The sequence below is a fragment of the Hemitrygon akajei genome, chromosome 22, assembly GCF_048418815.1.
Source record: "Hemitrygon akajei chromosome 22, sHemAka1.3, whole genome shotgun sequence".
In the NCBI taxonomy this organism is placed as follows: domain Eukaryota; kingdom Metazoa; phylum Chordata; class Chondrichthyes; order Myliobatiformes; family Dasyatidae; genus Hemitrygon; species Hemitrygon akajei.
Genome location: NC_133145.1, coordinates 6,265,970 through 6,286,809, shown reverse-complemented (window position 1 = coordinate 6,286,809; position 20,840 = coordinate 6,265,970). Strand labels below are relative to the sequence as shown.

General features: G+C 45.1%; 1 protein-coding gene across 1 annotated transcript in view; it reads left to right on the top strand.

Moving 5' to 3' along the window:
* LOC140714866 (transient receptor potential cation channel subfamily V member 6-like) overlaps window positions 1-20,840 on the top strand; it is a 44,037-nt gene that overhangs the window by 9,382 nt on the left and 13,815 nt on the right. Inside the window, exons 2-4 of the mRNA XM_073026548.1 lie at window positions 5,376-5,473; window positions 7,383-7,505; window positions 7,976-8,116. Of these exons, the coding sequence (XP_072882649.1) occupies window positions 5,376-5,473; window positions 7,383-7,505; window positions 7,976-8,116 (362 nt within the window). The remainder of the gene's footprint in view (window positions 1-5,375; window positions 5,474-7,382; window positions 7,506-7,975; window positions 8,117-20,840) is intronic.

The following is a 20,840-nucleotide window of genomic DNA, read 5'->3' as shown; positions in this document are numbered from 1 at the left end:
TTACATAAGTGACTTCTTCATGGCTGGCATTATCCAATCCTCATGTTCCCCTGTAGGCGTAGGTTTCTTTGTGGGGAAGAAAGATGGCTCACTACATCCCTGCATTGACTACCGTGGTCTGAACAACATCACCATAAAGAATAAGTATCCCCTGCCCCTTATCAACTCTGCATTCGAGCCCCTTCACAGAGCCACAATTTTCTCTAAGTTGGACTTGTGGAATGCCTATCATCTGGTCAGGATAAGGGAGGGAGATGAATGGAAAACAGCTTTTAATACCCCCTTGGACATTTTGAATATCTGGTCATGCCATTCGGACTCACCAATGCCCCCGCTGACTTCCAAGCCCTGGTAAACGACGTCCTTAGGGACTTTATTAACTGTTCAGTTTTTGTTTATTTGGATGACATCCTAATCTTCTCCCATAGTCTTCAGGAACACACCCACCATGTTCATCAGATCCTTCAGAGGCTTTTGGAGAATAAGCTATTTGTTAAGGCAGAGAAGTGGGAGTTCCATGCCCATTCTGTCAGATTCCTGGGGTACAGCATTGATTTCCGGGCAGTGGCAGAGTGGCCAAAACCCACGACGCTCAAACAACTCCAGCAATTTCTGGGGTTCGCAAACTTCTACAGTCACTTCATCAGGGACTACAGCCAGGTGGCAGTGCCCCTTACTCAACTTACCTCTCCTGCAACCCCTTTTCACCAGACCCCTAAAGCGGACTCGGCCTTCTCAGAGTTGAAGCGATGTTCCACCTCCACTCCCATCCTGGTCCAACTTGATCCCCCTCACCAATTCATTATGGAAGTCGACTCCTCTGACTCTGGGGTGGGAGCGGTCCTCTTCCAACGCTCTGGCTCAAACCAAAAGCTCCATCCCTGCGCCACCTTCTCTCACTGTCTATCCCCCGCCGAACAGAGCTACGATGTTGGGAACTGAGAGTTGCTGGCTGTGAAACTCGCCATGGAGGAGCGGAGGCACTGGCTGGAGGGAGCAGAACACCCATTCATCATCTGGATGGACCATAAGAACCTGGCATACATCCAAACCGCTAAACACTTTAATTCATGCCAAACCCGTTGGGCATTTTTTTTTTGACCATTTCAAGTTCACCCTCACCTATCATCCTTGTTCCAAGAACGGGAAGCCAGATGCTCTCTCTTGTCAATATCCACAAATCGAATCCACAGTCAAAGAAGCCCAATGGACTCAACTGGACCCAGGCAATGGACCACCCCCCCCCCCCCATCACCTCTTCGTGCCTGACGCTGTTTGGTCTCAGGTTCTGCAGTGGGGGCATACTTCCCACTTCGCCTGTCATCCTGGAATCGATTGAACTCTGTCCCTTCTGAAGTGACAGTTCTGGTGGCCCTCCATGGATGCTGACACTCGCTCCTTCGTCTCTGCCTGTACTGTGTGTGCCTGCGGAAAAGCCTCCCATCAGCCACCTGCTGGACTGCTTCGTCCCGTACCCGTCCCTAACCGCCCTTGGTCCCACGTTGCTCTGGATTTTGTCACTGGACTACCTCCTTCACATGGTAACACTGCTGTACTCATCGTGGTGGATCGTTTCTCCAAAGCTGTGCACTTCATAGCCCTTCCCAAACCCCCTACAGCCCGTAAAACAGCCAACCTCCTTGTCCATCATGTCTTCCACCTTCTGATATTGTTTCTGACCTCAATTCACCTCTCAAATCTGGAAATCCTTCTGTCAAGCCCTTGGAGCCTCAGTAAGTCTGTCTTCTGGTTTCCATCCACAGACTAACAATCAAACGGATCAAGCAAACCAGAACTGCGCTGCATATCCACCAACAACCCATCATCCTGGAGCACCCTTTTCACTTGGGTAAGTATGCCCACAACCCCCTGGTCAGCACTGCCACCGGAATGTCCCCTTTCGAATGCTCCCTTGGTTACCAACCCCCTCTGTTTCCTGCACATGAAGACGACATTGCTGAGCCTTCAGTTCAGGCCCATCTCCACTGATGCTGTAAGGTCTGGAAGAATGCACGCTCGGCGCACTCCACTCAGCTAACCACAACCGGAGGATTGCCGATAGCCATCGAATTCCTGCATCTAATTATCGGAAGATTTGGCTTTCTTCAAAAGATATTCCCCTCAAGAATGAATCCAACAAACTCGCACCTCGTTACCTCAGACCATTTGAAATTGAGAGCATCAGCAACCCCTCGGTGGTCAAACTCAAACTGCACAGATCCATGCACATTCATCCCACGTTCCACATCTCTGAACTGAAAACTGTATCTGTCAGCCCTTTTTTGTGGCCTCCTGCTGAACCTCCTCCACCCGCCTGGATCATTGACATCTACCCAGCTTACACCATCCGGCAAACACTGGATATGCGCCCCGCCGAGGCAGGGGTCTCCAGTACCTGGTTGATTGGGAGGGTTATGGTCCTGATGACCACTCCTTCATCTTGGATCCTTCCCTTATCCGAGATTTCCATCATGACAATCTAGACAAGCCTGGTGGTTCGCCTGGAGGCTCCTGTTGAAGGGGGAGTCATGTCACGGACCCGACTGTTAATTCCCCATTTTCTCCTAATTTCCTTTGATGGTGGCACACCTGATTCTCATCAAGACCTGCAGCATTAGAACCCTGGCTTTCAACCCACTTGTTGCTAGATCGTTCGTTTAGCCAGTGTGGTAATTAACATTTCCCGGCCGCTTAGGATTGTGCTTCAGTTTTGCTTCAGTACCGAGATTTACCTGTGAAACTGTCTCTCCATGTCAAGGTAAGTACTCTAAGTTTTACTTCTGCACCAAGGTTTATCTGTGTAACTCCGTCTCTCCATGTTAAGAAAGGTTCTGCCTGCCTTCTGCTTTCCTGCACTCCCTTCTGTTTGCTGTTCACCTTTGTCTGCATCCTAGCTTAATCTCCATGCCAGTGTCCTGCATTTGGGTTTACCTCTTACCTTGTAACAGTACTATGTTCTGATGAAAATAAAATTGAACTTTTTATCACATCAGACTAAACGCTATGTTTGGCATAAACACCACACATTTATCAGAAACACACCGACCCTAACATGAAGCATGGTGTGGGATGTTTCATTGCAGCAGACTCTGGAAGGCTTGTGAAGGTAGTAGGCAAAATGAATGCAGCAAAATACAGGAAAATCCTGGAGGAAAATCTGATGCAGACTATAAGAGAACTGCATCTTGGGATATTTGATTTCTAGCAAAACAATGACCCCAAGCATAAAGCCAAAGCTACACAGGCATGCCTTAAAAACAACAAAGTTAATGTCCTGGAGTGGCCAGGTCAGACTCCAGACCTAAATGCAATTGAGAATTTGTGGCTGGACTTGAAAAGGTCTGTTCATTCACGATCATCTTGCACTCTGGCAGAGGTTGAGCAGTTTTGTAAAGAAGAAGTGTACAAGATAATAAGAGGCATTGATCATGTGGATAGTCAGAGGCTATTCCCCAGGGCTGAAATGGCTAGCATGAGAGGGCATAATTTTAAGGTGCTTTGAAGTAGGTACAGAGGAGATGTCGGGGCAAGCTTTTTACACAGTGAGTGGTGAGTGCACTGAATGGGCTGCTGGCGGCTGCAGTGGAATCGGAAACGATAGGGTCTTTTAAGAGACTCCTGGATAGCTACATGGAGCTTAGAAAAATAGAGGGCTATGGGTAAAGCCTAGGTAGTGAAATAAGCCAAATTAATGTTCAAAGTTGTAAAACAATATATTAAAAAAACTTCCAGGGGGAGGAGCTAAATACTTTATATAGGTACTGTAGATAACAAAGATGCCCATAATTATTGTATTACTAACCCTCATAAATTCTTGGATCATACTCCAAGATGGTCTACAATTGCCACAATTAAGGAAACTATATCGCACCAATACCGAAGGTTCATTTATTATCAAAATATACAACTCCGAAATTCTTCAGTATCAATGTTTCTTTCAGCTTTGTGTTTCTTATCACTGCCTAGACTAATGTCGCATCTTGGCCACCTTAACCAAAATCTTGACACAATCCCAAACTCACAGTTTACAGCAGTCGGTGTACAGCAGAGATTTTTGCCTCCTTAATCAGCTTGGTTTGGACCACACTCAGAGATACAAATATGATAATTAGACTAACACATGAATCAAATCCACCACGCATTGGTATCCTTCAGAGTTTCAATCCTGATTCATTTCCTTGCACAGTCCCTGTCAGTCAGTGAGTTATTGTATTCTGTCTGCCTTCTCTGCTGGAGCCTCCAAATCACTCTAACAGAGCAGGGACCAGCATTCCCCTCTGTCATCAAAACTATCTCAGAATCAGGTTTATTATCACTGTTAGAAGTCATGACATTTGTTGTTTTGAGGCAGCAGGACAGTGCAAGCGAGCAAATTGTCATAAGTTAGAATCAAAAGTACATACATAATGCAAAAGAGGCATGGGAAAGAAGCTGTTACTAAAATGTTGAGTATGTGTCTTCAGGTTCCTGTACTTCTTCCCTGACAATAGTAATGAGAAGAGAACATGTCCTGGATGGTGAGAATCCTTCAAAATGGAAGCTGCTATCTTAAGGCACCACCTTTGTAAGATGTCTTCAATGACTCAGAGGTTTGTGGCCATGATGGAGCTTGCTGAGTCTACAACCCTCTGAAGCTTCTTACAATCCTGTGTATTGGCCCCTCCATACCAAATAATGATGCAACCTGTCAGAATGCTTTCCATGGTACATCTGTAGAAGTTTGCTAGTCTTTGGTGAAATATCAGATCTCATCAAACTCCTAACGAAGTATAATTGCTGGACTGCCTTCATCATGATTACATCAATATGGTGGGGTCCAGGATAGATCCTCTGAAATGTTGATGCTCAGGGACTTGAAACTAATCCTCCTTTCCAACACTGACCCCTCAATAAAGATTGGTGTTTCCTCTCCCTAACTTCCCTTCCTGAAGTCCAAAATCAATTTCTTGGTCTTGTTGATATTGAGTGTGGTGTTGTGACACCATTCGACCAGCTCCTGTATGCCTCCTCTTGTTATCTATTTCCATCTATGGTGCTTTATTGGGTGTAAATTGACTGCTGTTATTTTTGCCATGCTACAAGGTTAGCCACTTTACAAAAGTATGCCATGTTCATTAGTTCATTGTCAGCTTGCTGGAAATGCTGGCTTTCCGTGAGGTGGGTCTTCATGAACTACTGCAGTACCCCTGACAAAAATACTCCCTTGGTTTAATTTGAGGGAGAGTTGAGGATTTGTGATCCAACAGCATTGAATAGGTTCTAATATAAATTTATGCTCTCAGCTAGCTGGTGTGTGAGGAGTGCTCAGGGGCATCATTAGATCTGGATGTACTTTATATTAGAATAAGCTTGTTCACATTATTTCTTTCCCACAGAATCAGCAAGTCCCCTTTGCTTTCTGCTGCCAAGGACAATAAAGAGAAGGATATTTATAAACTGGCTCAGTGTCCCTCTGTTGATCTGTTTGAAACAGGTGAGAAGGGCTTATTTCATAATAACTGTACTCTAGATGGATATCCTGACAATATATTTGATGTCACAATTTTGGATCAGGATTTTATTTAACACTGGAACCTGCTGCTGTTGAAGCAATGTGCCCTGGGCACTGTCCAGTATATGGTGCCATGGCGGTATCCCATTCAAATCCAAGTCCAGTTTGTGAACATTTACTTCCCTCATTGGGTCTGAGAGCACTTACTAAAAATTCATCCTGGCTTGCTTCAGTGAAAGTTTATTTTCAGGATCTGAAATGATGCTGGAATTAAACTGTGTGTGATATTGATAGTAGATGTCAACGTGTAAACCCACTGCCTGTCACTCTCCAACAGCTCCCTGGAAATTTTTTTTTAATTCTGGCATTAATGTAAAAAGGCTTCTTGTGTTCTGATGTTTACACCTCCTTATCTCAGGAGATAAGGGAATACCTACACTTCATAGATTGTAGTTGTGTGGTGAACTACATATACCTGTCTGGACACGCCCCCCCCCCCCCCCCCCGGCTGACTGCTCCTGTGGCTCCTCCTACATACCCCGGTATAAAGGCGATTGGAGCCTGGACCCTGTCCTCAGTCTCCAGGATGTAGTATGGTGGTCAATTGCTGCTTGTTCTTTCTTCCAGCCAATAAAAGCCTATATCTCGCCTCACATCTCAGAGAGTTATTGATGGTGCATCAAGTTGTAAACATACAAATTGGTGTGAGGGAGCAGATGTGATGAGAGATGAACAATCTGAGGAAGGGAGGTTGCCAGCTGGCCTCACTGACTTAGTAAGTCTGCTCAGCACTTCCAGCTCTGCCTGGCTCCACCCAGCCTCCAGGTGTTGTGGCTCAGGGCAAGGGAGAGAAGGCATGTAGAAGTGCTCCACTCCTATCTACAGAAGATACCTGTGGCTGCATAGCAGCCAGAAAATCCATCCCCATTCACTCTGCTGGTCTCCCAAACATCCATTCACATGTTTTGGGTTACCTATATTGGGAATTTGTAAATGGTGCTGGACCTGAGGTGGGGAAATCAAATGCAATGCAGGTGACTGCTTTATAGATTTCCTCCATTCAAAGCTTGTCCTTACTACTTCCCTCCTTAATTCTTCATCCCAATCACATCATGACCAGCCCACCACACAGTTCTTCGTGATTTTGTAGAACATCTTATTTTCCTACTGAGCGTGTCACAGTAATGAATTCAACAGTTTCAGGTTGTCAGAGCTCCTGCGTCTCCCTGCTTCGGTGAACAGTTTTCTTACTTCTGCCTAGTTAAATGTTTCCTTTAGTAACACTTCCTACAGATCTTGATCATTAATCCCTTTCATCTGCACTCTCACTCTCTTCAATGCCTGATCTCCACAGCTTTCTCCTGACACAATTTTGATTTTAAGTTTACTGCTCCCTACATCCTACCTCTTCATCTTGGTTCTGACTTTTCCCAGTTCAAGTGAAAGGTCATCAACCTGAAATGTGAAGGGTATTTCTGCCCAAAGATGCTTCCTGACCTGCCCATCATTGTTCTGCTTTTGTATTGTAAATATGCCTACATCTTTCTGTCAGAGGGGAAGTAACAATGACAGGTTAAAGCTAGGAACTACCTTCTACCTTCATAAACCATCCTTGATATGGAATCATCTGAAACATTGGCATTGGAATTGAAGAGGCTGCTCCCACTATGCAGTCCCAGTGTGAAAAACCATGGTCACAAATGATGCCACAGTAATTTTCCTTCAGAACAGTCATTGCGTTAGTTATAGTAGAGCCACCTTTAACCATCAACCTTTCCCAGTGGGGTCAGCAAAGCCCTTGGTTTTTCTCCAAACTCCATCGTTCCTGTTTTCAGATGTCTATTTGTTGCCCAATAAGTTAATGAATCCCTTGGGCTTTTCTTTCATACAGGTGCAATGGGGGAGACAGCACTTCACGTGGCAGCCATGCACGATAGCAACAAGGTGGTGATGGCACTCCTTCAGGTGGCTCCTGAGCTCGTGAACATTTCAGTCACGGGAAAGTTATACAAAGGTACCGGCTTCAGATCCAGGCTCTCAGCATTCTATCGTCTGAGGGACAGTCAGCATAGAGATCTGGGGCTCAAGGTGGAGGATGGGACCCAAGCAGAGTACACACCGATCGAGGGCAGTGCTCTGGGTCCATTGTGAGTGAAGAATATAAGTGTGTATGGAGTGAGATATGGGGAATGAGGGATGGAGTTATGGAGTGAGGTGTGGGGAGGTGGAATGAGGTGTGGGGGGTGAAGTGCAGGGAAATGGTGTGAGTGGTTTTGGAGTGGAGGAGTGAAGTGTGAGGTGTGATTCGAGAGTACCAGGGATAGTATTGAGAGTGTGCGTGGCAGGCAGTGAGTGAGACTAGGCAGTAAAGTCAATGAAAAGGGAATGAGAATTTTGCAACATCATTCTTGTCTGTGTTTGGGTACATAGATAATTAACCAAAGCCCAGTGTGGAAGTGTTGAGATTTTTCCCTTTGCAAACAGGAGTAACAGCCCTTCATATCGCTGTGGCAAATGAGAATGTGAGTCTGGTGAAAGAACTGATCAGGCGAGGAGCAGATGTGGCCACATCTCGGACAACTGGCACCTTCTTCAGCCGCAGCAGAGGAAGTGTCATGTATTATGGTGAGTGCACACTCCATCCAGCCTAGAATCAGTGTCAGAACCCATGGTTACAACCTCCTGGAGCAGGACGGTCAGTAGTTGTCAAAGTGCACCAACACAGAAAAAGTGGAAGTTGTAGATCTTCGATTCAATAGAGCAACTTTCATTTATGTAGCACTTTAAATGTTGGAAAATGTCCCAAGCCACTTTATAGGACATTTTCAGAAGGTTGACACTGTGCCTCTTCAGGTGATATTTGAATCGGTGCCTGAAACTTCAACTGTGGAAGAGAACTGCAAGAAGTGCATTAAAGGAGGTCATCAAACAACCTATGATAATTTTAAAGTAAATGCTTAATCAAAGAGAAAGGAACATCTTAACACCAATGTGTGGAAATGAGCTTGAACACACTGCACAAATTCCTAAATTCCACAAATACAGGCTCCATGTGCTCTGGGTGGCCCAGTAGATACCATGACAACTGACATCTCCCACTAGCACGACTACTGTTCTTATGACTAGGTTGAAATTTTTTAACTCATCTGCTGCTAAAGTTCTCACTGACTATTGTTGGGGGTCTATTAGGGTGATCATCCCTTCTTATTTCTAACTTCTACCCTATTGGCTTTATTAGATGATCTCCAAGAATATATTCTCAAAGCATTGCTGTTATGACCTCTCTTATCAAAAAAGGTTACACCTCATCCACTTCTGATAAGAGGAACAAATTTATTTTTACTTTGTCCATGCCGCTTATAATTTTCATTTCCCATTCCCTTTTCCCTCTTTCACCTCATCTCCTTGTCCACCCATTACCTCCCTCTGGTGCTTCTCCCCTCTTCTCTTTCTTCCATGGCCTTTGTCTCTTCTACCAATTTTCTTCTCGGCTCTCTACTTCATCCCCTCCCCCTCCCATTTTCACCTATCACCTTGTGTTTCTCTCTCCTTTTAAAACTACTGCTCAGCTTTTTCCTCCAGTCCTGCCGAAGGGTTTTGGCTCAAAACATTGACTGTACTCTTTTCCATAGACGCTGCTGAATTCTTCCAGCATTTTGTGTGTGTTGCTCAGATTTCCAGCATTTGCAGATTATCTTTTGTTGGTGAGAAACCTTCTACAAGTGTTTGAAGCAGATTGATTATTAAGGAGAACAGAGAATTGCTCAACAGATCTTTCCATGGTAAATGTTCCCATTAAGAGCCAGTAGTATAAGGAGCTTGGGTTTTAAATTCGATGGATAAAAGAACCAATTGTGGAATGAAGAGAAAATTGCCACACTCATCTCCTTCTACCGTAGGCCACAAATTTACCAATCACCCCTGATGATTTATTAACTAAGGAGTTATTAATTTCAAACTTTCTGCATAATCACTCAGAGTTAAACTGCATGTGCATGTAAAGAGAGCTGTATAACTCATCTCCTTCTACCGTAGGCCACAAACTTATCAATCACTTTTTGGAAGTCCAAGATCCATATGCTCCACGACCGCTGGACTAAGTGTGTAAACATAAGAAGGGACTATGTTGAAAAATAAATGTGCTAGGTTTTCTGAAATTGACTTCTACCTTAGGACACGAACTTATCAATCACCCCTTGTAACATCGCCACCTTGTTGATAATCAACACTGGCGCACCTTAGTGTACTTAGCCCACTGCTCTACTCTCTCTACACCCATGACTGTGTGGCTAGGCACAGCTCAAATGCCATCTATAAATTTGGTGATGACACAACTATTATTGGCAAAACTTCAGGTGGTGACAAGAGCACGTATAGGATCTGTTGGTTGAGTGGGGTCACAGCAACAGTCTTACACTCAACATCAGTAAGACCAAAGAATTGATTGTGGATGAGAAAGGATAAGGAAAAAGCACACACACCAGTTCTCATCAAGGGATCAGAAATGGAAAGTGAACAATTTCAAGTTCTTGGGTGTCAACATTTCTGGGAATCTATCAATGCTGTTACAAAGAAGGCATGGCAGCAGCAATATTCTATCAGGAGTTTGAGAAGATTTGCTATGTCACCAAAGACACTGCAGAGGTATGTGGAGAGCATTCCAACTGTGTACCACTATCTGGTATGGAGGGAGGCACTGCACAGGATCAAAAGTATCTGCAGGAAGTTGTGAATTTCAGCTTCATCATTGGCACTAGCCTTCCAACATCCAGGATATCTGCAAGGAGCGATGCCTTAAAAGGCAGCATCCATCATTAAGGACCCCCATCACCCAGAACGTGCCCTCTTTTCATTGTTTCCATCAGAGAGGAGGTACAGGCCTGAAGGCTCACAATCAATGATTCAGAAACAGCTTGTTCTCATCTGCCGTAAAATTTCTGAGTGGATATGGAACCCATGAATACTACCTCACTACTTTTTTTTGCTGTATTTAATTTAACTTTGTACTAATTTACTGTCTTTGTTATTATGTATTGCAATATATAGCTGTCGCATAACAACAAATTTCACGACATACTCCAGTTATATTCAACCTGATTCTGATTCTGATGGCTTATGAGGAAATGTTGAATAAGCTAGGTGTGCTAACTTCTACTTTACAAAAAGACCACTCGACAACTTGATGGCCAAAAGAGCATCTTTATCTGGGACGGCAAATGATATTTACAATACAGAGGCTTCCCGGTACCTCTTGCGGCATGGGTGGAGGAACTATCTACAATGCATACTGGGAGTAGAAAGAGCGAAAGTAAAGACCCTGCCAACCCCGGATCCCACCACTTGCTACCAACAGCTCCCCGATTAGTACTAACTTACTTTTAATAATACTCACATTACAACTCTTCTCCCCCTTTAAAATCCAACATTCCCCAAATATATAACTGGAAAATAAAAACAGTGGTATTATTAGCAACAGGTTACCAATACAAAAACACCTAAAAAAAAAATGGCAAATTCAACATTCAATCTAACAACAAAAGAAACTATCCAATCAAAGATTCAGTCTGTCAGGAGGTTTATGAGGGCGCTGCGATCTACGCACTACCCCTGGTGACCCAGCAGGCACTGCTGGTGAGGATGTTTTGGGTGGATCTAGCGTTGGGGACACAAGAGGGGTCTGTGTGTCTACGTGAGAATTTCTAGCCTCTTCAGGGGACTCTGCCCCCCTCTGCCAGTGTGTCTCCCTCTAGCAAAGTCACTGGTGGACATGCTTCCCCAGTAGTCTGTCTCACCATTGGAAACTCCATAGAACTGTCTACCTCTGAGCCGGAACCATGATGCAGGCGCACATGGTCCTGATGTCTGCGGAAAACATGCCCATCAGTCAGCTTAACGACATAGGAGACTGGACCACTCTGCTTAAGAATAACACCAGGTAGCCATTGCTGATTGTTTCTCACATAGACATTGTCATCCAGTTCTAACTGTCTGTCTCACGCATATTGATCATGTCCCTCCTTCTGCTTTTCCTACTTTCTCTCCACTTTTGCCTTCATGTCCGGGCACAGCAGGTCCAATCTTGACTTAGGCCTACGCCCCATCATCATCTCTGCTGGAGTGCGTGCAGTCGTAGTCTGTGGAGTGAGGTGGTATTTAAACAGGAAACGTGAAACCCGGGTACTAAGAGAGTCCCCTGTCATCCGCTTCAGGCCTTCCTTCACTGTCTGAACAGCCCGCTCAGCCAAACCATTTGAAGCTGGGTGGAAAGGGGCCGTCCGAATGTGACGAATGCCATTCTGCCGCATGAACTCACTGAACAGCTCACTGGTGAACGTCGGGCCATTATCAGTGACCAGAGTGTCAGGCAACCCATGGACTGCAAACACTTGCCTGAGTTTGTCTATGGTTGAGGGGGCTGTGATGTTGCTCATGATGTGAGCTTCAATCCATTTGGAATGCACATCTACCGTTACAAGAAACATCTGTCCCATAAAGGGGCCAGCAAAGTCCAAATGTAGCCTAGACCAGGGGCAGACTGACCACTCCATGGGTGCAAAGGAGCTGGTGGTGGCGTGTTCTGATTGGTCTGACATTGCGTGCATGACTTTACCTTGTTCTCCAGATCCTGATCCATTCTTGGCCACCAGACGTAGGATCTTGCAAGGCTTTTCATTCGAGACACCCCTGGGTGAGTCTCATGAATTTCCTCCACAATCTGTGAACGGCCAGGGGGAGGCATGATGACCCTCGCCCCCCAGAAAATGCAACCATCCTGAAGACTCAGTTCTGTCTTGCGTTTGGCATAAGGCCTCAGTTCCTCTCCTTCCACAACTCTGGGCCAACTTTGTAAAAGAAAAGTCTTGACTTGAGACAGGACTGGGTCCCTCTCTGTCCATTGCTTGATCTGGGTCGCCTTTACAGGTGTCGTGGACAGCCTGTCCAATGAAAACATAGTCTCTGGAGGCACATATGTAGTAACAGGTGTCTCAGGTAAAGGGAGTCGACTCAGCGCATCGGCGTTTGCATTATCCCCACTTGCTCTGTACACGATAGTATACTGGTAGGCTGACAATGTGAGAGCCCAACGCTGTAGCCTGGCTGAGGCTAGCGGTGGGATGCATCTGGTCTCCCTAAAAAGGCTCATCAGTGGTTTATGGTCTGTATAAATCGTGAATGCACGTCCATAGAGGTACTGATGAAAATGTTTGACTGCAAAAACAATGGCCAGACCTTCTTTGTCTAGCTGTGAATATCCCTTCTCAGCAGCCGTCAGGGTACGTGAAGCAAAACCAATAGGCTTCTCTGAACGGTCCTCCATTACGTGTGAGAGAACTGCCCCGACTCCATAGGGCGAAGTATCGCATGAAAGGGTGATCTCCTTGTTTGGGTCATAGTGAATGAGCAGCTTTGCTGAGTGCAGGAGCTCTTTCACTTTCTTGAAAGCTTCCTCCTGCTCTTCACCCCACTGCCACTTAATGTCATTGTGAAGCAGCTTATACAATGGGGCCAAAACCTTTGAGAGGTCCAGAAGAAACTTGCCATAATAATTCACCATGCCCAAAAATGATCTGAGTTCAGTGACGCTGTTGGGGCTTGGGGCCTCCTTAATAGCTCTCACTTTTTCCTCCACTGGGCAAAGCCCCTCAGCTGTAATCTTGTGTCCCAGGTAGGTCACACTCGGAGCCAGGAACATATATTTTCCATGATTCAACCGCAGCCCTGCATCTGAGAGTCTGTTCAGCACCTGTTCTAAATTAGCAAGATGCTCCCCCTCCGTGGTTCCTGTGATCAAAATACCATCAAGATACACTTCTACATGCAGAATCCCCTGCAGCAAAGAGTCCATTGTCCTTTGGAAAATGGCGGGGCTAGACGCCACTCCAAACACCAGGCGATTTTATTTCAATAATCCCTTGTGCGTATTGATGGTGACATACTCCTTTGAATCCTCGTCGAGCAGGCGCTGTTGGTAGGCGTGGCTCATGTCCAGCTTTGTGAACAGCTTACCCCCTGACAGGGTCGCAAACTGATCATCCACCCGTGGCAATGGGTACTCCTCCAGCTTAGAGACCTGATTCACCGTAAGCTTGTAGTCCCCACATATCCTCACCGTTTTACCTGCCTTCAAAACTGGAACAATAGGAGCCGCCCACCTTGAAAACTGGACGGGCTCAATGATGCCCAGCCCCCGTAAATGTACCAGCTCTGCCTTGACTTTGCCTTTCATGGCATAAAGCACTGACCTGGGCTTGAAAAAATGTGGTGTGGCCTCAGGGTCGACATAGAGTTTCAAGGTCACGCCCTTCAGTGTGCCCAGCTCGTCCCTGAAAATGTCACTATACCGCTGCAGAATGTCCTCCGTTGTGTGTGCATACTTAATTTCATGCCAGTTGAGCCAAATTTCGTGAAGCCAATTGCGGCCCAAAAGACTGGGCCTTAGCTATCACCAGCCTGGCTTCAGCTTTCTGGCCCCCGGCCAAAATATCCACATATAAATGAGGTATGGGCTGCCCCACATAGGTCTGAGTTGGAGCTTAGATGGTCTGATGGGAGGCAGGTTGGATCCCCATGTCCTCCTGTAGGTCTCTTCACTAATGACCGATGCAGTAGGCCCTGAATCAATCTCGAACTTAATGTCCTTTCCCTTGACAGTGACTGTGACATAATATGGTTCAGGTGGTCCCTGATCCATTTCCACCCCAAACATGCTGTAGGCACACGCTGCCTCTTCGTCTGCTTCTCCTAGGTGGTGTGTGGCTGCCTGAGTCTGTTGAGTTTTCCCCTGCCCAGGCTTAATTTTACCCTTCATGCTCTTGCACTTTTTAACTAAATGTCCCTTCTTGCTATATGCATGGCAGACAGTATCTTTGAATTTACAAACATTTGCCAGTCTCCCTCCTGACTTGGAGCACTGCCGCCAACTGTGACCCCCCCATATCCAAGTCAATGGTGGGATCTCCCCCAACAAGCGGCATTGTACGTCAGCATTAATAATGCCACATACTAATCTGTCACGGAGCATGTCATCCAACACGGCTCCAAAATCGCAATGCTCCGACAGCTGCCGAAGCTCGGCCACAAAAGTGCCCACAGACTGACCTGGCTTCCGGACATGGCTGTGAAACTTGAACCGTTGAACTATCACCGAAGGCTTCGGATTGTGGTAGATCCCCACGAGCTTGACCAGTTCGTCATATGGAATTTCTCCCAGTTTCCGCAGTGTAGCTAAGTTCCGTATCAACTAGTATGTCCTGCCCCACACACACTCAGGTGAATAGAGCGCTTCTTAGCCTCCTCAGTAATTCCATTAGCACAGAAAAAGTGGCCCAACCTTTCCTCGTACTCCAGCTACTCCTCGATTTGTTCATTCAACACACCGACCATTCCGAATGTAGCCATCCGAACACAAGGCTCCTCGCCTGCTCACAGTTCCTGATCAAAAACGTCCACAAAACCAGTTTACCTCGTTGCCAAAAATATGTGGTGACTTCTACTTTACAAAAAGACCACTCGACAACTTGATGGCCAAAAGAGCATCTTTATCTGGGACAGCAAATGATATTTACAATACAGAGGCTTCCAGGTACCTCGTGTGGCATGGGTGGAGGAACTATATACAATGCATACTGGGAGTAAAAGAGCGGAAGTAAAGACCCCGCCAACCCCGGATCCCACCTCTTGCTACCAACAGCTCCCTGATTAGTATTAACTTACTTTTAATAATACTCACATTACAACACTAGGGATTTTCACTTTAGAGAAAAGGATGATGAGAGGTAACTTGATAGAAGTGGGTAAGATAATAAGAGGCATTGATAGAGTGGACAGCCAGAGATTTTTTCTGGGGTAGAAATGGTTTAATGCAAGGCAGATACAGTAATTACAAAACACAAACAACACGTACAAAAGCTGGATGAACTGAGCAGGTCGGGCAGCATCCGTTGAAACGAGCAGTCAGCATTTCATTTTTAATTTTTAAAAAAAGGTCTCCGGAGTTGATAAGGGCAGAGATGGTACAGGAGACAATGGTTTGATGTTTTTTGGTGGGGTCCTGTTCCAGGGGTAAGTAAGAGGAGGTGTCAGAGAGCATGTTTGGCCTCAGTGAGGTAGAGGTCCGTCTGCCAGACTACTACAATTAATAATTACAAGGTGCTTGAAGGAAAGTACAAGGGGGATGTCAGAGGTATGCTAGAGAATGGGGTGGTTGGAATGTGTTTGCAGTGGTGGTGGTAAAGGTGGATGCACTAGGAACATTAAGGGATCTCTTAGATTAGCACATGACTAAAGAAAAATGGAGGGCTATGTTGGGAGAAAGGTTTAGATTCATCCTGGAATAAGTTTAAAAAGTTGTTGCAACATAAGACCGTTAGACCTAGGAGCAGAATTAGGCCATTTAGCCCATATACACCACTCTGTCATTCAATCACGGCTGAATCTTTTTTCTCCTCCTCAACCTCATTTCCCAGCCTTCTTTCCATAACCATGTCCAATCAAGAACCTATTAATCTCTGTTTTAAATACACCCAATGACCTGGCCTCCATAGCTGCACATGGCAAAAAATTCACTCTGGCTAAGGAAACCATGCTGACTTTGTCCTATCTTGTCCTGTGTCACCAAGTACTCCATCACCCTGCCTTTAACAATCTTCCCAACCACTGAGATCAGGCTAACTGGTCTACAATTTCCTTTCTGTTGCTTTCCTCCTATCTAAAAGAATGGAGTGGCATTTGCAATTTTTCAATCCTCTGGCACCATGCCAAAGTCCAATGATTTTTGAAAGATCATTGCTAATGCCGCCACAATTTCTAATGCTACCTCTTCAGAACCCTAAGATGCAATTCATCTGGTCTAGGTAAATTATGTACTTTAGGTCTTTCAGCTTTTTGAGCTCCTTCTCCTTTGTAATAGTAACTGTACCCACTTCTCTTCCTTCACACACTACAACATCTGGCACACTGCTGGTGTCTTCCACAGTGAAGACTGATGCAAAATATTTAGTTCATCTGCCATTTTCTTGACCACCATTATTATCTCTTGTCTCATTTTCTAGCGGTCCTATATCCATTCTCATCTCGCTTTTATTTTTTACATACTTGAAAAAGCTTTTACTATCCCCTTTGATATTATTTGCTAGCTTACTTTCATATTTCATCTTTTCCATTCTAATGATTATTTTTTAGTTGCTCTCTGTAGGTTTTTAAAAGCTTCTCAATCCTCTATCTTCCCACTAATTTTTGCTTTGCTGTGTGCCCTCTTCTGTTTTTACATTATCTTTGTCTTCCCTTGTCAGCCATAGTTGTACTATTTTACCATTTGAGTATTTCTTCAGTTTTGGAATACATACATCCTGAACATTCCCCATTTTCCCCAGAAACATACACCATTGCTGCTCTGCTGACATCCCTGACAGCAGCTCCTTCCAACTTACTTTGACCAACTCCTCTCTCATACCATGGTAATTTCCCTTACTCCACTGAAATACTGCTATGCAGACATTAGTTTCTCCCTATCAACTTTCAAGTTGAACTCAATCAACTTGAAGGTTGTGGATGAAGGGCTTGTACTGTGCTGTAATGTTCTATGCTTAATATTCTGAGACCTCAGGACCACAGGGTGTGAACCAGAGCAAACTAAATCTGTTCCAGAAGCAGTCAATCCTAGGTTCCATTGACCAACCAGTCCTCTGTGTGTACCGCTTTATGCTGCAGTAGGTTAGTACAATCTGGATGTAAGTAGGACTTCAAAGATGGGACCTTTATCTACTGACAGGCCACAGGGGTTGTAGAGGTCCCCTCATGGTGAGCAATAGTTTTCACTCTATAGACCATTACCAAGGCTTTAAAATATTTCCAACGTGTTTCAGAGATAAAAAAAACTTAACTGCCCCTCAACAGCTGCATCATTTTACCACACAACAGAAATTCCCTCTGTTCCATCCACTGCCCTTCTCAACTTCTTGGCTTTTAGACTAACTTGTGTTGACTCTTTCTCAGTCCTGATGAAGGGTTATCCACCTGAAACATTTACTCTTCTTCACTCTCCAGAGATGCTGCCAACCTGCTGAGTTTTTCATTTATCTCATCTCGGCTGTCATTCTCCATTTGTCAGAAACACACTCACTAATGGTCTCTATCCAGGAAGGAAGCTAATAACCCTATGCGTCTTTTTCACTATCTGACATACAGTATTCATTTTCACTGTAAGGAAACAGGCCATTCAGCCCATTGAGCAAATGCTGACCGTTGAACACCCATGTCAATTTTATTTCCAGCTTTCTAAAGGTAAGATTTCAGCAAATGGTCTACAGGCATTAGTCCAGTGTCAATTTATAGGTAACCTAAATAGTTTCAAAATAAATATGCAGAAAGTTAGGTCTGGTCCATGGGTTGAGATTCTAAATTAGAGAAAGGCCAATTTTGATGGTATCAGAAATGATCTGGCAAGTGTGAATTGGACCAGACTGTTGTCTGGCAAAGGTATACTTGTTAAGTGGGAGGCCTTTGAAAATGAAATTTTCAGAATACAAAGCTTATATCTGTCTGTCAGAGTAAAAGGTAAAGATAGGGAACCTTGGTTTTCAAAAGATATTGAGGCCCTGGCTTAAGAAAAAGGAGGTGCAAAGTGGATATAGCTGGACAGGAACAAATGAGGTGAGAAAGGCTATAATGGATTTTAGAGTGATCTGCATCAGCTGGAAAAATATGTTGAAAATGGCAGGTGGAATTTAATGCAGGCAAGTGTGAAGTTTTGTACTTTGGTAGGACCAACCAGGATAGGTTTTACACAGTGAACAGTGGGACACTGGGGAGTGTGGCAAAACAAAAGGATCTGGGAAAACAGGTCTATGATTTGTTGAAAGTGGCGTCACAGGTAGATATGTTCATAAAGAAAGCTTTTGAAAGATGGGCCTTCATAAATCAAAGTACTGAGTAGAGGAGATGGGTGAAGTTGTGCAAGATGTTGGTGAGGCCTAATTTGGAGTATTGTGGGCACTTTTGATCATCTGCATACAGGAAAGATGTAAACAAGGTTGAAAGTACAGAGGAAATTTACAAGGATGTTGCTGGACCTTGAGGACTTAAATTATAAGGAAAGATTGAATAGGTTAGGACTGTATTCTTTTGAATATAGTGTAATGGTGAACTCATGAAGGATTGGACATAGGTGTGGAGGAACAGCAGGATCCCCAGGAAGACACAGAAACAAGAGGTTAAATATTGGAATCAGAGCCTCAGAGGAGCAGCACCATGAGAATTCATCCTCTCTGACACAATGACCGTGACCTCCACCCCCTCAACCCACGCACTCTTCCCCCACCCACACCCCATCCCACCACCTCCCCCTCCCCCTACCCCACCTCCCCATCATACCCCTACCCATCTCGCATTCACTCTCTACCCCACCTCTCCCCTAACTCACCTTCCCCCTATTACCTACCCCCTCAACCCCACTACCCCACCTCCCCCTCACCCCCTACTCCACCTCCCATCTCCCCGTCACCCCCTACTCCACCTCCCATCTCCCCCCTCATCCCCTACTCCACCTCCCATCTCCCCCTCACCCCTCCTACCCCACCTCCCCCTCCTCACCCCCTACCCCATCTCCCCCTCACCCCTCCTACCCCACCTCCCCCTCCTCAACCCACCCCATCTTCCCCTCACCCCTCCTACCCCACTTCCCCCTCCTCACCCCCTACCCCACCTCCCCCTCCTCACCCCCTACCTCACCTCCACCCACAAGGCTTAATGACTCTAGTTAAGATATTGGTTAGTAAATACAGGTGCTCAAAAACTTTATAAGCTCAACACTCTATGGTAAGCCACAGGGGTCATGACATGAAGAAGATAGAGAGATTTGATATTCGAATACAAAAGTATGAGGGGTATAGATAGTGCTACGTACCCCGTAACTGGGTGTCTTACCAGCAAAAATAGTATCCGTTGGAGTCTGGTACTATTTTCAAAACAGTGTTTATTAGTAAAATATACAAATCAATATCAACAATGCAAATATACAGATAATACACGTTAGCAATACTAAACCTAAAAGTGTGGGTATAATAATAATCAATAATAAACAAGCTCTATCATTGTCTAGGGGATAATGAATTATCATGGGAAAGTCTAAAGTTCAGTTCAGTTCATGTAGGCTGAGGTAGTTGTTGATTCTTTTGTTGTAACCATTGGAGGGAGGGAGAGAGAGAGAGAGAGAGAGAGCGAGCAAACAGTGACAGCTACAGTCATTCAAACCTTCCTTTATTTTCCTGATCCGTCGATATGTTGTTGTGGCCATTCAGGTATGACCCCTTTGTCCTTTAGCTAGACCGTTCTTCTATGGTGGACTTGTCACCCAGGCAAGGGTGGACACACACACAAGCCCCCACTGGCCTCGCTATAAACACTGTGAGTTAAAATTGACCAATCCTTCGTTCGGTCTCCGATCCCCACACATTTCTCGTGGGTTCCAACACTTAAGCAGTGCTCACTAGTGTGTCTCTTGGTGCGTCTCCTGGTGTGTCTGAGGGGTGTCTCCCCAGACCTCACTTTTATCTCTACTCATGGGGTCTCAGGTGTCAATCAGTTTTGAATGGCTTAGTCCATCAAACCAGCCCACTCCGGCTGTCCACTGAGGAATTTTAATGAACAGAACGGTACCAAGTAAACAGCCCTCTCCGGAGCCGTGAGCCTTACAGGAGTCATAATATGGTCTCTCTCCCCCGGTGTTATCTCGCCCTTGTCTGAAGCAAATGTTACAGTCCCAGTTTGTTTTGTTCCACCTCTTTCTCTCTCATTAGCAGCCTGGCAACAGTAACGGTTTGTAATTCTCCCAGAGGAGGAGGAAACATGGGCAACTCTGTACCCTTCTGCCCATCAGAGTTGTTCATCCTTCATAACAATAGAGTAAGTGCAAACTGGCTTTTTCCACTGATATTGGGTAGGACTACAACCAGAGGTCATGGGCTAAGGGTGAAAGGTGAAAAGTTTAAAGGAAACATGAGGAGAAACTTCTTCACACAGAGGGTTGTGAGAGTGTGGAATGAGCTGCCAGCAATAGTGGTGCATGTGAGCTCAATTTCAACGTTTGAGAAGTTTGGATAGCTACATGGATAGTAGGGCTTTAGAGGGTTATGGTTCCAGTACAGGTTGATGGGAGTAGTCAGTTTAAATAGTTTTGACATGGACTTGATGGGTCAAAGGGCTTGTTTCTATTCTGTACTTCTCTATGTTTTCAGCATTTTGTATGTGTTGACTACTCCCCTCCTGTGGTTGCTACCTGACCTGCTAAGAATTTTCAGCATTCTCAGGGTTTCGATCCGAAACATTGACAATTTCTTTCCCACAACAGATG